This window comes from Saccostrea cucullata, unplaced genomic scaffold (genome assembly GCF_032062105.1).
Source record: "Saccostrea cucullata isolate Sc308-1 unplaced genomic scaffold, CSIRO_AGI_Scuc_v1 ctg9825, whole genome shotgun sequence".
Taxonomy (NCBI): Eukaryota; Metazoa; Mollusca; class Bivalvia; order Ostreida; family Ostreidae; genus Saccostrea; species Saccostrea cuccullata.
In genome coordinates this window covers 5,865-28,764 of record NW_026935088.1, presented here as the reverse complement: position 1 = coordinate 28,764, position 22,900 = coordinate 5,865, and the positions used below count along the sequence as shown (strand labels likewise).

The 22,900-nt window shown below is 32.2% G+C and overlaps 1 protein-coding gene across 1 annotated transcript; it reads right to left on the bottom strand.

The window, feature by feature from the left end:
* Positions 1 to 697: 697 nt before the first annotated feature.
* On the bottom strand, positions 698 to 21,021 carry LOC134241858 (neurotrypsin-like; the record flags this gene model as incomplete). Its single annotated transcript, XM_062723880.1, has 4 exons — positions 698 to 719; positions 1,029 to 1,191; positions 3,141 to 3,310; positions 20,862 to 21,021. Coding segments are annotated over 4 exons (515 nt in total), but the record flags the coding sequence as incomplete, so codon positions are not given.
* Between the last annotated feature and the right edge of the window lie 1,879 nt (positions 21,022 to 22,900).

Below are 22,900 nucleotides of genomic sequence, written 5' to 3'. Positions count from 1 at the left end.
TTTATTGTTCGTGTCGTTGGTCATTTTTAGTGCTTTATATATATATATATATATATATATATATATATATATATATATATATATATATATATATATATATATATATATATATATATATATATATATATATATATATATAAAGATGGCATTAAACAATTTAATTAATATAAAATATCGGAATCAATCAGTTTTGAAAGACATGAATTTATATATATGATTCACATAAGATTACATTTGTATACCAAGGATAACCCATGAAAGCCAATGGCTTATTATACCCCCCGCTTGAAAAGCGGGAGGGTATATAGTAATCAGTATTTCCGTCCGTCTGTATGTCTGTCCGTCTGTCCGTCCGTCCGTCTGTTACGCTTTGGGGTACCCATTTCTTATCCGGAACTCCTCTTATACCACTGAATGAAATTTAATGAAACTTTCACAGAATCTTTATTACATATTGCCATTGTGCACCTCTTATTTTACTTTTTGATCTGACATATATTTTGGATTTTCCAGAGCAAAACATGGATACTGCCAATATAATCATATGGGAGGCGGGGGGTATCATTTAGTGAGCTCATTGCTCACAGTACCTCTAGTTTCCAATGGGGTCCTTATACTCAAACATGTATATTAATTGGATGTTAAATAATATAAGCAGATAAATATAAAATTAAAATACTATAGCTAAGATATGGGATCAAGTTGACAACACAGAGATCCTTAAAAATATATATATATTCTATAATATATCTGATTTTGCTTTCAACAGTCTTTTTATGTAATATATTGTATTATTCGAATGGCGAGGAAATACATTATTATAGAAAATACAAGTCAAAAACGCTGTCCCTGCCTTTCTCATTGGAAAACCTAATATTTTTATTAACTTAGATGAAAAAGTTGCTTTCGTTAAAAAGAAAGGTCTTGTTTTATATCCGAGAGAATGTTTAAGTACGTACTTTATGACATACATATTTACATTTCCTCAGTACATGTATTAAGTCTCAAATATAAAGAAAATTTTATACCTTGTATATCCCAGCATCGCACAAATAACAGCAGCGTCTTTATCATCCCAGAGATCGTCACATATCGTACCCCACACACCATGATAGTAGACTTCAACTCGTCCATTTGAAGGAAAGGTTCCATTCACCAGTCTGACAAACGTGTTGTTATAACGAGTGTTTTCTAAAAAGGATGAGAATTATGCTTTTCAATTATTAATCTAATTCTGTTCCCTTTTTTATTGTGTGTTTTTTTCTGTGACAAGACTATTCTAGTAACAATACAGGGTACCAAAATATAATTAATCCTCAGAGATTTTCAGAGGTCTTACGTTTTGATGTGAATGTAAATCATTTGAATCACTTTTTTTCTTGTTGCTTATATGTGTGACACACTGTTGAAATCAATATGAACTGCACTTTTGAGAATTTTATTTTGTTGTTAAAATGTGCCATTATGATTCATCTGTATGTAATCTAAACTCTTACGATCAAAAACACCAAAATAAAGTTTTAATAAATATTTCAGAAGAAGTATTTTTGTACTTTTAAACATACAGTATTATATAAGAAATCATCATTCACAAGACGACAATAATTCAATTTTGCTTCAATCAAAGCTTATAAAAAGTTCTTTCATAGCAAATATGAACAACATAAGTCTATTAACTTTCTATTTTCCTTTCATTGAAATTCTGCCCTAGTAGTTAATTACAAATTTGAAATATATTTTACCGATGTCAAACATGCAACACATATTGGTTAAAAAAAATAAATACTGTTAATGTATTATATTTAGCGTGTACGATATTTGGCGGAAATGAAGTTTTGAACAAGTTAGCGAAGATTTGATTTAGCGTATTTCCAATAGTTCTTATTAACGTATATAACATTTAGCGTTGTACTTGAATTAGCGGAAGTGTCTTACCGCCAAAAGCACTAAAAAGAATACGCAGTCAGATGTAATACGTTTACAGTATAACATTCCATACTGTCATGATTTATGAATAGAAGAAGATTCTTGAAGATAAAAAACACCACGCAGCATTGTTAAGTCTACACAAAAAGGGGCGGGGCCTAATTCATTCTTGAAATGTTCATTCTGGCATCATTAAAAAATAGTTATATCACATAATACAAGAAAATGAAACTATTTGCAACTTGAAACTGTATTAGTTGTCTAATTAAATTTTTTTACCGCAAGGGTATAGACTTGTACTTTCGTTAACTTGAAAAGTGCTGCTTCTTTCTTTAAATCTAGAAGTTACTTAATGAGGACATATTTTACTTGGTAAAGGTCAAGCAGATCTCGATTTTAGCCAAATTGCATGAAAATATAACAAATAAACCGCGAATTCTATTGAAAGCAGCATCACTTTCCAGAAAAAACAAATGCAGAATCGATTAATAACTTCTTCTCTTTTTTTACGTATAGTATGCCCCTGCGATATTGCAATTTGTTCATGACCTCCATTCAGTACAAACACTATCCATTTATAACATGACTTTCCGTCGATTGAACCTAATTCAGTACAAAGTGGATTGTTCTATGTTATTTCAATAAGTATATGTTATATGATAATAAAACAGCTATATAAAAATTAATTTAGTTACCATTTTTACACGTCTATGTTGCGTTGACTTTCATAGAAAGCCTAAACAACGCTGCGTAGTTTTTTAATAACTAAAAGAAGCATATCATTTGTATTTAAATGGAAGAAAACAGTCACAAGGAATGAAAAACTTTCATTTGCAAATTCTTTGGTCTTTATTAACAGAGATTTCTCCATGGGTGTTTCCGATCACCCGATTGTGAGGAACAGACATGCCAAACATCTTTGAAAAACAATATCTTTGGGCGACAAAATGTGTAGTGAGGGTGCGGCACATTATGTCGCCAGCGACAATATGTACATTTTTTTATACGGCAACATTATGTATCGATGGACGAAAGAAATTGTAGTGAGGCTAGGTGCATGTTGTCGCCGACAACAAAATGTACAAAACGACAACACCTTCCATTACACATCTAAATTCATCAATTAAACGTTATTTTTTCTCTGCCAAATTATAAAAATAATTAGCTTAATAATAGATATGCAAGAGAAAAGTTTTACATTGAAATTTTCTTACTAGAACAAGAAACTCCAGCATCTTCACTGTGTGAACAGTCGTGAATTCCAAGTAAGGAATGTGAGCACATTTCAATATCAGTCTCTGTACCATTACAGCGAACATTATCAAGCCAGATCTTATCTTTCCCTTCTCCAAACAGAGCGTTAGAAAATGCACAGGCTTCTTCCCTTTAAAAAAATAAAATACTGTTTGGTAATCGTTTAATATTATGCACAATTAAAATTTTGTTTCTTTTTGCAATTTTAAAAAACTAATGAAATTAGCTAATTTCAAAGTATATTTTTATAGATTTATCGCAGAAGTTCAGAAAGTTCATTTTATTGGCATTCCTAATTCGAATTCCGAGATTCAATATCTAAATTAGACGTTCTGTCACTCAAAATTCATGTACAATTCATTTATATGACTGAACAAGGTTGGCTCATGATATTCAAAGTGTTTCACCCCCTACTTATGTGTTCGGAACATTTTATTTTTCGGTGTTCTGCACATTATAAAACCTGATGAGTTCAGAGTAACTCTGGCGAGAGTTAGGGAGACTACAACGAGATAGGGTAAATTATTCACGGAAATGTGGCTAGGAAGTGACTTGCTCGTGAAGACATGGTAAAATGAAAAGTCATGTTGCGTTTTAGTTTTTACCACCCTATAATATCTGTAGAAATGTGCTTCAATAGATCTCTCTTGAATTCATTCAAATTCAAATAAGAATTCTCTATGATACAATGTCTGCAGACTTGAATTAAAATTTCTTTAAGGACAAATATTCTTGCATGGAAACCGGGACTATATTTTTGGCGTCAGATTAGCAAATGAGGCAACCACATAACTTAAGCTGACAAATCAGCTGAATGAGAATTGCATTGTGGGCTACTACGAATACTACAGGAATTTTACGCTTGAAAGAAAAGGAAAATCTTATGGCGATCGGAAAGTTACGAAGACCACTGATTTTTCCATCCATTTCGTAAATCAAAAGCAGTTTTTTACAAATTGTATTAATTTCATAATCTTGTTAAAATAACGGTGGAAATCTATGTTTCTAAAAGTCATGTTGCAATTGAAAGCGATTGGTGTCTTTTAATGAGTCTTTTTGTACTATCGGTGAATACAATTGTTAGGTGGATTCCTCCCTGGCCAAACTCGTGATCACGAGTATAGTTATGTAAAAACTGTTTTGTCCATTTAAATGCACAAGAAATGCTGCTCGTTTTCCTTACCTTTGTTGAAGCGCTGGTGTTCTGAACTTGACACAAAGTACATTTTTTAAAATATAATATTGTGTAATTAACAGATTAAAAACGCCCGTGACATCTTTTATACTTTCTAATCTTTGTATTTTGTTCATAGGAACATTTTTTTTTTCATTTTGCACTCCACTGACATGATCATAGATTGATCTGAACCACGTATTTGAAGTTAAATGTAAACATGTATTTGGCGTAAACGTTGCTATTTAACGATTGGTCATTGCTGGTGGTAAGATTCTCTGTGCGTATTGATAACAATAGCCATATAAGGCAAACGAAGGTTTGTCAGTGTATTTTTACCAGCGTAACGGTCGCAGGTGTGCTCTAATTTTTACCGTAAATTATGATAAGACATATTGTTATTTTAACTCCCCCCACCCCTTGAGCCACCATTCTCTGTTGAAAATCATGAAAGTCTTTCAGAAAAGTCTTGAAACTTTTTCCACAGGACATTTTTTCAAAAGAAAATATGATTTCTTTCGTTTGAGGAAAGAATTAGACAGAAATCAATTTCTACTTGGTGTGATAATGAATTGCTTTTTCGCAATTACAAGGTTTCATGGGCCTTTCAACTGCCGCTGGGGTTCGCTGTTATAAACGATAACTCGTTGCTTAATCTTGTTTAGAGCAGGTCCTAGGTATAGACAGGTCAGTTTTTAGCATGTCCCAAATGTTTCTCTGCTGTCAGTAGAATCCAGTGGTTTTAAAATTTAGCACTAATGTTAAACTTATTCACTATATAGTTGCAGACACCGTTAAATTACATGCAAGTAAAATTTTTAATTAAAATAAAAAAGTGAAGTCTACCCTCCTTCGTAGTTTTAACCTAATTTAATGTTTGTACTTAGTCTTTCTTCTTTGTGCTTAGTAACACAAGTAAGATAATTAATTGCTGCATTTACTCGTAAAAATATATATGTTTATATAGTAAGCGCAAAAGCGCGAAAACAAAAAACATGACATTATTTTTTATTCTTTATAACAATCGTGCAAAAGAGTTTAAAATGTTGAATATAGTCTGCTCCCCATTCATTTGACTGTTATTTCAGGTAGAGTGAAGACATTCTTCTTCTTTTGGTCAACACTTTTATGTACAAAGCATGATTTAATTAAAGACGTGCATAAGTTATTATCTTTTTTGATAATTTCATGTACCTATAAATCAATCTCTGAAATGTTTTTTATTATATGTGCAACTTGAAAAATTGAAGGCCTAGTTTTCATTCGAATACCTGGTGAATATCACGTGGTTCTTTAGATTAATTGATTGTATATTGTTTAAGGTCCCTCTCGAGAATTTTTCACTCATATGGAGACGCCACCACTTGTCGGTGGAGGGCTACAAATTTTGTCCTATGCTCGGCACTCAGGGCCTTTGAGCAGTGAGGGATCTTTTTCGTGCCAGCACCTACTGCGACACGGGGCCTCGGTTTATACGGTCTCATACAAAGGACCGGTCTCCACGTCCTGCAGTGGGATTCGAACCCGCGACATAAGGATTGACTCCTTACTTCGCGACTCTAGAGCAGACGCTCTAACCACTGCGCCACGCGGACCGGTCTCGTTAGGAAGGCTATATAAGTGGTGAATAGTGGTTTAAATACCAGTTTAGGACGACACGTAGAGCACGATAAAGTTTAAATCTCAGAAGCCGAACGAAGTAGCGTAGGGAGACGTTCATCGACATGTTTTAGCCATTGTAGATAAAATGTAATTACAGAAAATAGAGTTGAAGAGAGATTTGACAGTGTGGAAAACGATGTCATCAAAGAAAAGCCATCTTAAAGCTTGTTTTTATAAGATAAGTATTCATTTGAGAATACAATTGATCTGTTTTTGAACAAGTACTAAATTAGTTATAACAAGGTTTGTAATATAGAGAATTTGAAAACAAATACATGATTGTTTAAATTATGAGATTCGTTAATTCTCGTTAGTATATCATGGTTTAATTCTTGATTATTTTATATTTTGATAAATATTTTATCTTTGCTATGATAATAGAAGTTATTTCCAGAAATAGATAATTTGTTTTGTAGAAAGATGGATTTGTTCAAGGAAGAAAACTGATGTTTCTGAAAATCAAAACAAATACGTTACGATAATTTATTTTATTTTTCAATTAATGCAAGTTTAGTATAGAATTTATAAGATTTTATATTTGCACTTATATCCAATTAGCTTATCATTTTAAAATGTCCTAAGTGCATCAGCATTATAACATGGACATTTCTTGAGTACAGAAAATATCGAAGACTTAAAATTTATTTTTCAATTTCAGTTTCTTGCCATTTTGTCAAATGTGCTACTAAAATGAAAAGGTTTAGATATGTTGAAGATAAAACAGTATATTTTTATGTTTCAGGTAGTTACATGTTGGGGTTGGTATCACGATGAGTATATAATGAAGAATGTGATTTTTAAGATCTCTAGAGAAGTACGGTAGATTTTTTTCCTTGCGTGTTATGCCAATTGAAAGTTAAATTCAATGCGGACTCCGTCACAAAGGAAAAGAGAAACATTTCATATTCTGAACTTTGAATATAATAATTTGTTTTTCGATTTATTTTAGTAGATTATTCGATCAAGAATCCGTAAAGTAGAGTATGGGGCCTAGACATTTTTGTTTGGTATCTTTTAACCAAGTATATGTGTTGATGACATACAAACTTTATAGAAAAAAACGAGGTATACTTTTCTTTAGATTAATGCAGGACAGGTACGGCATTGCGTTAGAGGATTAAAGGTTAAGAATATTTGCATTTTTATTTTCATTATAGTTAAATTAAGGTCTTTTTGGGATTGAAAATTTATTAATTGAGTATTGATTTATGAAAAAAATGGTCAAGATGGTATAGAATATTTATATGAATGATAATTTTGCAATATTTGCGGTGTTGTTAATTGGCTTGATTGAGTTATCTAGAAAAAGAGATCTTAGTATTTAGTTCCAAAACTAAAAAGTTTTGATAACAGAAACTGAATTTTTGTCGGTTTTGATTTTCGAGTAAAAAAAAAAATTGTCAATGAATTCTAATTTTAAAAATGATTCACCAAAATTGAATTCATTTTTTTTTTAAATTAATATCATGAGCTGTTTTTCACAATTTTCGTGTTTGGTAGTGTTTGGAAGATTTGATTTTTGATAACGTTGATATATTTCATTTTATAATGAAATGATTTAATGAATGTTTATTAATTGGCAACCATTTTACTTTTATTGAAATTAGTTTTCAGTGGAAAGTGGTTTCTATAATATTGAGCTATTTAAAAGCTGTTATTTTTTAATTTAAAACAAAAATAGAATTTGACTCTTACCCAGCTTAACATAAAATATTTTATAGCTCTTTGTCATAACACATCTGTGGTGTTTTGCTTTTGGCGGGATTGATTTCAGTCGACAATGAGAAGTGCAGAAATAGTCAAATGAAAATTAATATTTCTGTTTGATTTGATATTGAATTGGTTTTTGAATTTGAATAAATTTGGCACATTTTAGCATATCATGCTTTCATGAATATTTTCCAACCACTTTTATGGTATTGTCAATTGACAATTTATTAAAGATTGCTTTCATTATATTGCTGATAATATGAAATGGAAATTGATTGTATTCGAATGCTTTGCACATTTAATCATAAAATGATGGTATAGATGTTTATCCAACTACATTTGTGCTGTTGCAATTTGACGTTGTTTAATGTAGATAGTGGGTTCTATATCATACGAGTTTGAATTTATGGATGTTTATTCAACCGCATTTGTGATGATGCCATTTAGTAAGATAAGTTTCCGTAGAAAGTGTTTCTTAGCATAGAGTAAAGTAAAAGTTGACAATTTTTATGAAAGCAAAGTAAAATTTGATTGGAACTTGAAGTATTTTGATAAATTTATCACATAGTATGAATTTATGGATGTTTTTCTAACCCTTTTGTGGTGATGCCATTTGGCGAGATTGGTTTCTATAGAAAGTATTTCTACATATGAAGTTAAGTAAAAGTTGATTATTCTGATAAAAATAAAGTAAAATTTGATTAAAATTTCAATTTTTTGATAAATTATATTCTAATATGAATGTATGGATTTGTATCCAACCACATCACCATTTGGCGAGATTTGTTTGTGTAGAAAGTATTTCTACATAAGTAGTAAAGTAAAGGTTGATAATTCTGATGAAAATAAAGTAAAAATTGATTGGAATATGAACTTTTTCATAAATTATATCATAAAATGATTATATGGATGTTTATCCAACAACATTTGTTTTGATGCCATTTGGTGAGATTGTTTTCAGTAGGAATTATTCTACACATAGTAAAGTAAAAGTTGATTATTCTAATGAAAATAAGGTAACATTTGATTGAAATTTGAACAGTCTTGATAATTAATATTTCACATTAGATCATAGTATGATTGTATGGTTGTTTTTTTCAAATCCATTTGTGAGTTTTCAAAAAGACGAGAATGATTTATCAGAGAGTTATATATACATGATGTCAGATAGTATTTTTAGTTTAAAAAAAACGATTTTTTTTCTTTTAAATCCACTTTATCATAATTTGATTATCAAATGGTTGTTTATACAAACACATTTAAGTTGTTGCCATTTGAAGAGAATGTTACACACATTGATTCACAATAATTGAATTTTTAGTTATTTTAATTTTTAAAGTGTTTTTGAACAATGTTATGCTCTTTTAGTTTGAAGATTTTGTTTTGAATAATTTTGATATATTTAATTTTATCATAAAATTATTTTATGGATGTTTATCCAAGTATATTTGTGGTATTGCCATTTGGCAGGATTGATGTAAATAGAAAAAGAGTTAAAGAAAAACTTGTATGTATTTAGTTAGATAAGATATGAATGGTATTATTCTCCAAAAATGACATTTATATTTTTCTTAATTTAAAAAAATTATTCGTGCAATTCATAAATTTTGAACCTAATGGTGGAATTTTTAATAATTTTATCATTTAATGATAGTATGCATGTTTTGCTAGCCACAATGGTGATGATTTTGATTTTTTATAGATAAAGAGAGAAAGAGATCCTATAAATATTCACTAAAATAAAAAGTTACATGTATCTATCAGTTTTCTAACATCAAATTTGTTCTTCCAGGTATTATTGGTTATCGTCTTCTTACGTTTAATTAAAGCATCATGAAGTATTAATCTGTGTACCAATAATGACAGAGTTTCAAAGAGGCACATATCCAAGGAATTGAGATGGGATTTTAGATATTTCACAGAAATGTGTATTTTGTGCTATTTTGTTATTGGATAATGAATATACTTCTATGTATAAATGTGTCGAATTCATTTTATTTATTTGAGGTCTTCTTCCCTGGGACTTCATGATAAATCGTGTGGTATGCGTTGAATTTGACTTGAAACTATATTAAAAACTCATGTGCAGGAAACATTTATCGATGCGTCGATAGAATGTGTGCACAACATCAAGACTTTTACAATCAGACTAACATGGTGAATTGCGTTATGGATTTTCAAAAGACGACGGTGTATTGAATTTGTTGGTGATTATTTAATTGTTTTCAAAACATTTTATTGGGAAATTTCTGTAAAATTTTTAGTATTTATTGTGTTTAAAATATTGATTGACTTTGATATGATTAAAATGAATTTTGTTGGATTAAATTTACTTCATTTTCCCGTTCTTTGTATTTAGAGCTATTGCGTGTCGTTGCTATGTCCAAATGGTATGTTTGTTTTTTATTGTACTTTCATTTGAAAGTAATGAATAGATTTAGAGTAGAAATATGATTTCTTTCGTTTGAGGAACGAATTAGACAGAAATCAATTTCTACTTGGTGTGATAATGAATTACTTTTTCGCAATTACAAGGTTTTTATTCGAATACCTGGTGAATATCACGTGGTTCTTTAGAACCGGTCTCGTTCGCAAGGCTATATAAGAGGTGAATATTGGTTTAAATACCAGTTTAGACACGTAGAGCACAATAAAGTTTAAATTTTATCATGATTTATTCAATCCAATCAATATAAACTTGTATATACAAATTGATTTTCATATTTTGCATATGTTCTGTACACTGTACAAATAAAGCTACTGCGTGTCGTTGCTATGTCCAAATGGTATGTTTGTTGTTTTATTGTATTTTCATTTGAAAGTAATGAATGGATTTAGAGTAGAACAGAGAGTATTCAAACAGACTATACCAATTTCCTGTTTACTGCCAATTTTATTAATAAAACCGGTTGCGTCCTACAGCCTTTGAATGGGTCAACCTAAACCACTTGTCTTGAATTTAAATTTTAATCACAATAACATAAGTAGGGGTGTTTTTGTCAAGTATATTTTTAGTTTCTACACATACAGCTTAATAAAAAATCAGATCGTATAAAAAGAGGGAGAATATGCTTGTTTTCATGCAATAGTACATTTATTATAACCCTTTTGTACTGAAATTAAGTCTTCGACGTTTTCGCTCCAATATTTTTTTTTCAAATAAAGCATGGAAAAAATAAACTATAGGTCTATTTTTTTAAAAAACACTTTAGAAGAAAAAGTTTCAAATTGCTTCGCATTTTCAATTATTAGACTTTCTGTACTAACTTGCGATTTTTCTTGCATTGAAAATTAAATGCAAGAAAATTACTTTAAAGTCTTTAACTTTTGCTGCATTTAAACAGATAGGTCAAAGATATCTTAAATATTTAGGTAAGAACATCAAATTCTTAGATATTACTATTTAAAGTGTCAATTTTACGTTAAAATTGTCTTATTTCTTTCATGGACTTTCATAATATATTTTCTATATTTATCACAATCCATTCATAGAATTCATAAGAAATAATTTCATAGATATTTCAGAACCAGCATAGCACATTTCACTGCAATGAATATAAAATCAGCTTTGTACACTGTGCAACTAGCATGGAAAAATAGGAAAACAAGAAATCTGTGAGCAAATACCCGTTCTGTTGTGAATATACAAGCAGCATTGTTAAGGCCTACTATAATGTAATCAGTGGAATATAGACGTGTAAAGAAGAGAACTTTGCAAGAGGCCCATGAGACACATCGCTCACCTGAGAAGCTTTACTATTCGGTTCTTTACCAGATTTCCCCTTGTAATACATATTGCAACCCCATCCTACCCCACTGATCATAAATAGACATTTTGAAATCTAAACTACCCAGGAGGTTTCCATGTGCACATAAGTAACAGCTTTTATGGCCCAGAGGTTCTTGAGAAGAAGATTTTCAAAGATTTTTCTATATATTTCTATGTAAAACTTTGATTCCCCATTGTGGCCCCATCCTACCCCCAGGGGTCATAATTTCAACAATTGAGAATCTACACTACCCCAGGATGCTTCCATATAAGGATCAGCTTTTCTGGCCCAGTGGTTCCTGAGAAGAAGATTTTCAAAATTTTTTCCTATATATTTCTATGTAAAACTTTGATTCGCCATGGTGGCCCCGTCCTATCCCCGGGGGGTCATGAATTTAACAATTCAGAATTTACACTACCCCAGGATGCTTCCAAATTAGTTTCAGCTCTGGCCCAGTGGTTCTTGAGAAGATTTTCAAAGATTTTTTTCTATATATTTCTATGTAAAACATTGATTCCCCATAGTGGCCCCGCCTTACCCCCGGGAGTCATGATTTGTACAATTTAGAACCTTAACTACACCAGATTGCTTCCACATAAGTATCAGTTTTTCTGGCCAAGTGGTCCTTGAGAAGATTTTCAAAGATTTTTCTTAAATATTTCTATGTAAAACTTTGATTCCCCATTGTCGCCCCGCCATACCCCCGGGGGTCATGATTTGAACAATTTAGAATTTACACTACCCAATAATGCTTAAACATAAGATTCAGCTTTTCTGGCCCAGTAGTTCTTGAGAAGAAGATTTTCAAAGATTTTTCTTGTTAATATTTCTATGTAAAACTTTGATTCCCCATTGTGGCCCCGTCCTTCCCCCGGGGGTCATGAATTCAACAATTTAGAATGAACACTACCCTAGGATTCTTTCACATTAGTTTCAGCTTTTATAGCCCAGTGGTTCTTGAGAAGAAGATTTTCAAAGATTTTTCAATATTTTTTTATGTAAAAAATTGATCCCCAATTGTGGCCCTGCGCTACCCCCGGGGGTCATGATTTGAACAATTTAGAATCTACATTACACCACAATGTTTACAAATAAGTTTCAGCTTTTCTGGCCAAGTGGTTCTTGAGAAGAAGATTTTCAAAGATTTTTGCTATATATTTTTATGTTAACTTTGATTACCCATTCTGGTCCCGTCCTACCCCCGGGGTCATGTTTTGTATAATTTAGAATCTACACTACCCAAGGATGCATCTACATAAGTTTCAGCTTTTCTGGCCCAGATGTTCTTGAGAAGAAGATTTTCAAAGATTTTTCTTGTATATTTCTATGTAAAACTTTGATTCCCCATTGTGGCCCGCCTTACCCCTGGGGTCATAATTTGAACAATTTAGAATCTACACTACGTCAGAATGCTTTCACATAAGTTTCAGCATTTCTGGCCCTGTTGTTCTTGAGAAGAAGATGTTTTAATGACCCCGCCCTATTTTTGTCTTTTCTTGATTATTTCCCCTTTGTGATGGAACTTGGCCCTTCATTTTAACAATTTATATTTCACCCAAGGATGCTTTGTACCAAGTTTAATCAAAATTTTCCAAGTGGTTCTTGAGAAGAAGTCGAAAATGTAAAAAGTTTACAGAAAATAAATTTTGGCTCAGTTTGGTTCTCGAGCGAAATCAATTTTAATCTATTCTATAATGTACATGTATCATGCAACTATGCATTAAATATTTTAGAATTTTATTTTTTGTGAAACATTACTATGTTAGAGTACCCCCGGGAAAAAAACGGACATAAATATTACAATTTCACAAGGTCTTTCAAACTAAATGAAAAAATAATCCTATGGACGTGCTTGTAAAATCTGACCAGCTATGTTCAGCCAACCAAATCATGGACATTTAAACCATAAATGTTTCGTACAAATGATTCCTGCAGATCGCTCGCCAAATGCGCCCATCTTCTTTTAGTTGCTATTAGTTTCTGCTTACTTTGTACTTTCTGGAAAGTGCTGCTGCTTTAAATAGAATTCGCATTTTATTTGTTAAAATTTCAAGTAAATATGCTCATGTCCAAATATGTGTGACCTTTACTAAAACATTTTTATCCTATAAAAACATTTATGGATACTGATAGTTCTTTTATCATTATTTTATTATTTCTCTTGGAAGCCTCTCCCTGTGGGAGGCCCCTTGATTCCGGTGTATCACCATTGCACATGCGTGCAAGATAGCGTCAGTCTCCATATTTAATTTTTGGCGGTAAACATGTTTACAATTTTCTGATGCCGCCTCCCACCCCTCCTCCATTTCTGAAATAACTTTCTTTGTTAATTTGTTAGGGCGATTGTTGCTCTATTTTTTACTTTTTGGTTTTAAATTTAAATTTAAAACATGCATTTCATTTCAGAATTTATGAGAAGGGCGGATGTTGCCCCATCTTTGACACTGTTTAGGTCTGAAATACGCCCCCATCTTTGACACTGTTTTGGTCTGAAATACGCATTCTGTTAACTGTACATTTTTGCGTACCTCATTGATCAATATTGTGAACTTAAGATTCTATGATGTTTTTTACTATATGCTTTTGTTTCTATTACGCAATGTGTTTAACTGTATTGGTATTGTCAATTATACTATGTGTTGACATATGTTGTTTGCTTTGTCATTTATTTAGTAATAAATGACCATTCAAATTGCAACACTGCGTTTTCATTTGTGTCAAACAGAGCACCGCCATATCAGGTATCCATAAAGTATTTTGTGTCTTATTTAGTCACACTCCCAAATTAAAGAAGGCAGCAGGATTTTTTTCTATTTAAAGAAACCATCCTTTATTTATATTCAAAAAATGACCATCTATAAAGTACATGCCCTTGCGAAAAGGCGATTTAATAAGCTTCCTCGATCTTAAACATGCCAAACCTATTTATACAAATAAACACGGTATTTAAATTTAATTACATACATTCTTTCGCTAATCATTGAATAATAGCACTAAAAAAAAGGTTTTACTTAGCATTGATAGCCTATCTAAAATCTGTAAATGATATTCTGTTTAATAATAAAATGCATTTTACATTGAAAAAATTATACATGATCTGCCTTTCACAGTGCATAAATTACGCCATTTTTACAAAAATGACGTCATGTTGAAAAGTTTGCTGCGATCAGTGATTTGAAAATAAACTATTGTCTGGGATTTCATAAGGAACTATTTTTAATGCAAAGAATAAGTTTTGATGTTTTTTATCACGCTTATGCAGTTTAAAATTGCAAAGTATTCGATTTTCTAGCATTATGAAGAATACAAAATGTATATATTTTTGTGTGACGTCACAGTAAACATTTCCCGTATAAATTAGACCTGCCCCTTTTTCAAGCCTTAAAAATGCTTCGCAATATCATGTTAATAAACGTTACGGGTACATGCACGGGTAAATAGGAATTTGACGTCAAATTCATATAAAAATAAATCCTACCATACTGCATGCCTCAACTCTCAACATAGTATTTTCTCAAATTTCAAGCATCTGTTACGAGTAGTTGCTGAGTAAACTGCGACGAAAATTTGTGAATTTATGAAACTGACAGATGCACCGACAAACAGGAAGATGACATGGGATTTGAACAAAAATTGATTTCACCATATAGCATGCCTTATGAAAGATTGTCCTAAAATATGTCAAGCATCTGCGATGAGTAGTTGCTGAGAAAACTATAACAAAAATGTGTTATATTAAACATCTATGAAACAGACAGACGCACAGACAAACAGGAAGTTGACATCAGATTTAAAAAGAAATTAATGCCACCATATGGCATGGTTCAAAGAAAATTGTGTTAAAATTTCAAGCATCTGCGATGAGTAGTTGCTGAAAAAACTGCAATGAAAATTTTTTATGTGTAAACGGACAGACGCATAGATAAACAGGAAATGATATCAGATTTAAACAAAAATAAATTCCAACATAAGGCCCTTTTGACTTATGATATTTGATCGTGAGCATTTGATCTGGACCTTTATTTTTTTAAATTCTACATCATTTTTTAAGTTTGCACCTTAAATTTGGATTCTACAATGTAAATTGATACTATATTCAAATGAAAAAAAACGCAGTTAAATTCCACTGAATAGGATTAATCCAGGAAATATATTTTGTGGCGGAAGGTTTTTTCGAAGAAAATGATCGATTTTACTCTTTTAAATTATGAACATCACAATTAATTATACCCCCGGAAGGAGAGGGGTATACTGTTTTACCCTTGTGTGTCTGTTCGTCTGTCCTTCTGTCTTTTCGTCTGTCCGTCCGTAACAAATTTTTATCGAAGTTTTCTTAGCAACTACTCATCGCACATTCTTGATATTTTGACACATACTTCTCTGCGGCATGAAACATAAATGAAGTATAATAATCCTTCATCTTTTAGGATGATCTTGAAAGTTATTTTTAGAAATTCATCCTGGCAAAAGTAAATCAAAGTACATTTTGTAGTGTAAGAACTTAAAAGTTGTTTACATGTTTCCATCTAAGATATTCAAAAAGTAATGTAAATGAGATGATGATAGTAAAAGTATGCATATCTTTGTCCAGTGTCATCAGACATATTGTCTCAACAGAGGGCGTATTACACCGAATTACAGATTACAAGACGTTTCCATTGTCGATATATAGCGCCTTATGGAAGTTTCCGGTCTCGATAAATATTTCGTCATATCATTGGTTACATGACGTAATACGCTAATCGCATAAAAAAACTAATGGTCTGAAGAACTGCGAACGATAGTATTGTTCTGCCTCTTACCTCCAAGTCAACTTTCAGAAGTTAACAAATTCGATGAATTTTTAATATTTTATATCGATAACTATATGGATTTTCATAAAACAATAGAAAGAGAGACTAAAATTTTGGAAAAACTTTTAACTTAAGAAATCAACGGAAAACAGAAAATATTTTTAAAACATCTCCTCCCCCCCCCCTCCCCCGTGTCACACAAAGTCCTTTTTTACAGTTATACAGTTAGTTTTTACAGTAATATGGAATGTTATTTCACAAATTCATACCAAAGCTTTTTGTGTGACACGGGGCGGGGGGCATATGTTTATTCACAAAAAGCGATAAAAATGCTCATTTTCCACCAATTTCAAAAAGAGTTACAACTGAAACATTAGATTTGATTGATTTGATTGATATATTTATGTTTTATTTATTTGCCTAAAACAGAAGAAAAGATATAAGGAACATTAAATCATATCCAAGACTACTTCCAAATATGGTGATGCTTAAAACTCCGATTTTAATGGAAAATATCGTCTACCCCTCTTTTTTCAAGAGCAGGAGTTATGGATAAATTACTGTTTAGCGCTGGTATTAAGACAATTCATCAATTACCACTGAACTGTTCTTCGTATTAAACAAAGATTTTATGGCCAAATTGCCATCAATATTTATTAAATGAGTGTTAAAATATAGGCGAGAATCGAGAGTTAGCGTGCATATTTCTTTTTAATACTAGTATTCTAAAGCATAGGCTTTTGGGAAGACCTATGTGGACTATGATTTCGTTATCTACAAAATTACATAGGGTGCGCCTATGTTTCACACTAATCATTATACAACTTACAGTTGGTGGCGGGAAAATCTAGTTTTGTGTTTATACTGTTTTAAAAGGTCCTTATTATATAATCATTTTTATCAGATTGGACGAGGCGTTGACGCAAGATGGAATAAAATGTTTTATTTTCAATTCTTATCTTTCTTTGTTGCATTGTTTAAATGTCGTCCGCTCGGCGCAGTGGTAGAGCATCTGTTCTAAAGTCGCTGAGTAAGGAATAGATCTTTACGTCAATGTTTCGAATTCAACTGTTGGACTTGGAGACCGATCCTTTGGATGAAACTGTATAAACCGAAGGCCCTTGTCGCAGTAGATGTTGGCACAAAAATATCCCTCTTTGCACAATGGACGTGAGTGCCGAGAATAGGTTAAAATGAACAGCTCATCATCAGCAAATGGTGACATTCCCATATTTTCCAAAGGGACATTAAACAATAAAAAACAAAAAATATTGTTTTCATTTTTAACACCTGCAGAAACTATTTTTTTTATGGCAGATTTAACGTTGCAATACTCGATTTTTCCTATTTACAATGTGAAAAGGGCTCCTCTATTTACATGTTGTTCTCAAAGAAGGCAGGGAGACTGACAATTTTTTCTAATCAGAATATTTATTTTCATGTACAAACACATCAGTTTTTGGTCAGTTTTGTTCAAGTGCCTGCATTTAAATTAGATTGTATGCTACTTGACACCCCATTTGAAAATGTTTATTTCATATGGAGACACCTCCCGTTGCCGATGGGGTGCTACAAATTTTGTCCTATGATCAGCACTCAGAGCTATTGAGCAATGAGAGATCTTTCATGCTTGCATCTGCGACATGTGACCTCAGTTTATAGGGTCTCATCCGAAATGCCGGTCTCCATGTCCCACAGTTGGATTCGAACCCGAGATGAAAGGATACCATTTTTACTCTGCGACTCTAGAGCATATGCTCCAATCACTGTGACACGATGGCGACCATTTAAATCAGAGTACTATCAGTTGTTTTGTGACAAACAAATGAATACACAATAATCTACATTTAAAAGGATGACTCCAGTCCTTATAACTTATCTTATTAAAGAAGGCTCTAATTCGAGAGCGCATGACTTTGCGCAGCTTTTTTAATTTTTAGTCATTTGTGCAACAGTACACCTTTGCCAAATATTTGATTTTAATATAAAATTAACATTGTCTGAAACACCTGCAGGTCTGAATATTTTTTAAACGCTAAAATGGCCCTAAAGACGTTACCATTCTCCGATTTTGTAAGCAATGTGTGACGCTGAAGAATGACGCATGACTAGCTTGTTTGTCCAAGACGTCCATGGATTTTATACTAGAAACTGATGACAGAACATTGCTAATTATTTAACGAAAAGATCATATGCTCCGATAATTCATCTGTATTGATATATTTTTACCATAATGTGGCAATTTCAGATGAAGTGGGCCTTGAAAATAATAAACTTAATTAATTAACATAATTTTCTTAGATCAACCTAGATGGTCAACTTTTTGAAATTTCACTATTTGGAGATTTTTAAAAATAATTTTCATCTTCTTGAATGAAAAAGAAATCTCTAGGGCAGAAATACAAAATATAGGTTAAATGTGATAATTTGGCGCTTTTCCAACAAATTCTTATAGAGTCAAAGAATAAACGTTGATAACTTTTGAAATAGCGGAAATAGCCTTCTAAAATATCGGGATGGTAAACATATTTTTTTAATATTAATTAATTATCAAAAAAGCCCTAAATTCCATTTCACTCAAGGATGCTTTGAGGCAAATTTGGTTGAGATTGACCAACTAGTACTTTAGAAGAACTAAAGAATTTGAAAATTTTACATTCACTTTATAGATTACCCACTTTTACCATGATCTGATGTTGAATTCGCGAACATGTCCTCTAGCAGTGAAGGAACAACGTACTACACTGCTAATCACAATTATTGTGTTTATTGACTGTAACTCAAAATTGAGCGATGTTCTTAGAAAAACCAGAGAACCTCGATGCACTGTAGGCTTATCTTTATAGTTTCCTTAACATTGACGTAAACTAACCCTAATAAACCTGATATTGATTTCAACAGACTTTATATTGCTCGAAGGGAGAAGAAACATATTATTATAGAAGGTACAAGTAAAACAAGATGTTTCTGTGAAACACCGATGCCCTCATATGGCAACATACTGAAGATTATACTTTTCTTATTTGGTACCCAATTAGGGTCTCCTAACAGGAAATACGATAGTGAAATATGAAAGCCTTATTATCATCTGTTCCCAAGTTATGGCCAAGTTAAATTTTTTTTTCATAAGTACAGAAATCCCCAATGTCAATATCATTTGTATCCAACGAAAGGCCTTGCCTTGCCTATGTAAAGTATGAAAGCCCTAGCGCTTAGCGCTTACCGTTGAAAAGTATGGCTAAGGTTAAAAAAAAATTAAGAAAACGTCCAACTCAAGATCAGGGTCAGAGGGTCACGGTTATTGGTATTGAATAAAAGTCTTGTCAAAAGGATTGCATATGTGAAGTATGAAAGCCCTAGACCTCAACGTTCAAAGTTATTTCCAAGGTAAATGTTTTTTTTCATAAGTCATGAAATCTCTAAGGTCAATGTCAAAAGGTCAAGGTTATTGATATCCAATAAAAGGTATGGCCACAAAGAATACATAGGTGAATTATTAAAGCCGTAGCCCTAACCGTTGAAAAGTTATTGCCTAGGTTGATGTTTTTTCAAAAGCCCGGAAATCTCTAAGGTCAAGGTCAAAAGGTCAATGCTATTAGTATCAATAAAACGGTCTTGGCACAAAAAAATATATGAATTATGGAAGCCCTAGAACTAAACGTTCAAAAGTTATGATCAAGGTTAAATTTTTTAAAAAGAAAGTCAAAGTCCAAGGTCAATATCAAAGGGTCAAAGGTCTTCGTATCAAATGAAAGGTTTTGTCACAACCTTTAAACAATAAAGTATGAAAGCACTAGCTCAACCCTTTAAAATATATGGTCAAGGTTTTTTTAAAAGTAGGTCAAACTCAAAGGTCAAGGTCAAAGAGGCAATGTTCTTTGTATCCATTGAAGGGCTTTCTTACAAAAATAATACATATGAAGTATGAAAGCCCTATCTCTACTGTTCAAAAGTTATTACAAAGGTTAAAGTTTTTTCATAAGTACAGATATCTCTAATGCAAGGTCAAGGTCAAAAGGTTAAGGTTGGAGGTATAAATTGAAAGGTCTTGCCACACCAAATACATATATGAAGTATGAATGTCCTGGTTATTACTGTTCAAAAGATATAGTCACGGTAAAAGTATGGAATTTTTGTGTAAAAGTGAGTCAAACTGCAGAGTCAAGGTCAAAAGGTAAAATTTTGTGGCACCCAAAGAAAGGTCTTGTCACAAGAAATACGCATGTGGAATATGAAAATCGTAGCTCCACTAAATCAAAAGTAATGGGCAAGGTTAAAGTTTTTGCGGACATACAGACAAACAGGCAGACAGATAGACAGACAGTTAGACAGACAGATAGACAGACGGACGGACGGACGAAACTTAATTTAAGGGGGCATAAAAAAGGATTTCCTGTCTTTCTCCTTTGAAAACTTGAAATTTGTCAACTTAGATGAAAAAGCGGCTTTCGTTAAATATATACCGGTCTTGTTTTGAATCTGCAAAAATATTAAAATACGTAACTCATGACACACATATTTACATCTTCTTAGTACATGTATTAAGTCTTAAATGTTGAGAGGATTTTATACCTTGTATATCCCAGCATAACACAGATAACACCAGCGTCACTATCATCCCAGTGATCATCACATATCGTACCCCACACACCATGATAGTACACCTCAACTCGTCCATTTGACGGTAAGGTTCCATTTACCAGTCTGACAAATGTGTTATTATAACGAGTATCTAAAAGAGATGAGAAATATGCCATTCAATTATTGCTTTATTTTTTATGCCCCCTTAAAGAAAGTTTCGGGGTATATAGTTTTTGTCGTGTCTGTCCATCTGTCTCTCTGTCTAGCTAGCTGTCTCTATGTCTTTCTCTCTCTCTTTTTTTTTGTTTGTTCGTAAAAACTTTAATCTTGATCATATTTGATTTAGAAGAGCTATGACTTTCAAATTTCACATGTATATTCCTTGTGACAAGACCTTTCTTTGGCTACCAACAATTTTGACCTTTTGACGTTTACCCTGGAGTCGACCCACTTTTACACAAAAACTTTTACTTTGGCCATATCTTTTGAACAGTATATACAAGGACTTTTATACTTCATATACTTTATACTTCATAGGCAAGACCTTTCATTGAGTACCAACAACTTTGACCTTTCGACCTTGACCTTGGAGATTTCCGTACTTATGAAAAAAACTTTAACCTTGACCATAACTTTTTAATGGTAAGGGCTTAAATGCTTTCAAACTTCACATACCGGGGTATGTAATTCTTGTGAGAAGTCGCTTTATTGGATACCAAGAACGTTGACCATAATTTTCAAAGGGCTACGACTAGGGCTGTCAAACTTCACATATTCAAGCCTTGTGACAAAACCTTTCATTTGATATCAAGAAATTTAACCCTTTGACTTCGACCTGGGATGTTGACCCATTTTTACACAAAAAAATCCAATTTTTTACTTTGACCTTAATTTTAAAACGGTAGATACTAGGAATTTCAAATATTAATTTTTTGTGGCTAGACTTTTCATTTGAAACCAAAATTTTATGGAAATTTCCGCACTTACGAAAATACTTTAACATTGGCCATTACTTTTGAACGGTAAGGACTAGAGCTTTCATACTTTACATATGTAATCCTTTTGAGGAGACCTTTTATTGGATATCAACAACTTTGACTTTTGACCTTGACTTTGGATTTTGACCTACTTTTAACAAACTTTAACCTTGGCCACTACTTTTGAAAAGTAAAGGCTAGTTTTCATACTTCAAAAATGTAATCCTTGTGACAAAACCTTGCATATCAACAACATTGACCCTTTGACCTTAACTTATTCAAGTAAAATATTTAAATATGAACAGATGTGTCAGAATCTGTGGTATCTTTTATCTCAAGCTCACTATGATATATCGTATCGACATAAGAATGAAGATTGCCATCGTTAATTGACAATGGATCTAAATGTCGAGCTGAAGGTCACACCAAGTGTTTTCTTCTTTTCTCGTCTCAGATTTTGCACAAATTCTGCTTCATATGATTACAAAATAGGTCTGCTTATAACAAGGCGCAATTAGTACCAATGGGAATTCCAATATATTTTTGGAACACATTGTTTTCAAAAAAAGACACAGCATTTTCAATCAGAAATTCAAACATCTTTTAATGTCAACTTCAGAGTACTTGTGTTTACAATCAAAATGTTTATTAAAAAATAATTTTGTGAATGACCATTGAGCAGGTAAATAAATAAATAGTTCCATAGTCCTATCTCACGTTCGGGGTCGCCATACTGATACTGCATATTAAATATGCATGCCAAAAGGTTCATCGGGGAATTGTAAGGAGTAGTGGATGCCTGCGTAAGTCAAGAAGTTTTAAACAGCAGTTTATTTTTATTCAAATTTCATAACTTTGACATAAACATAATGTATCCCGGCGATCAAAGTTGTACATTTTCGTTTCTCTTGAAAATTAGGGCGTAACAATAGTTTGTCTAGAGTTGCATAGAGTTGCTGATGTAATTATTTTGAGAAAACAAGTGGAACTTTTATAAGTGCTAAATGTTCCTGTTACTCAGGCCTAGGGAAAGTACCAAAAGAACAAATTCAA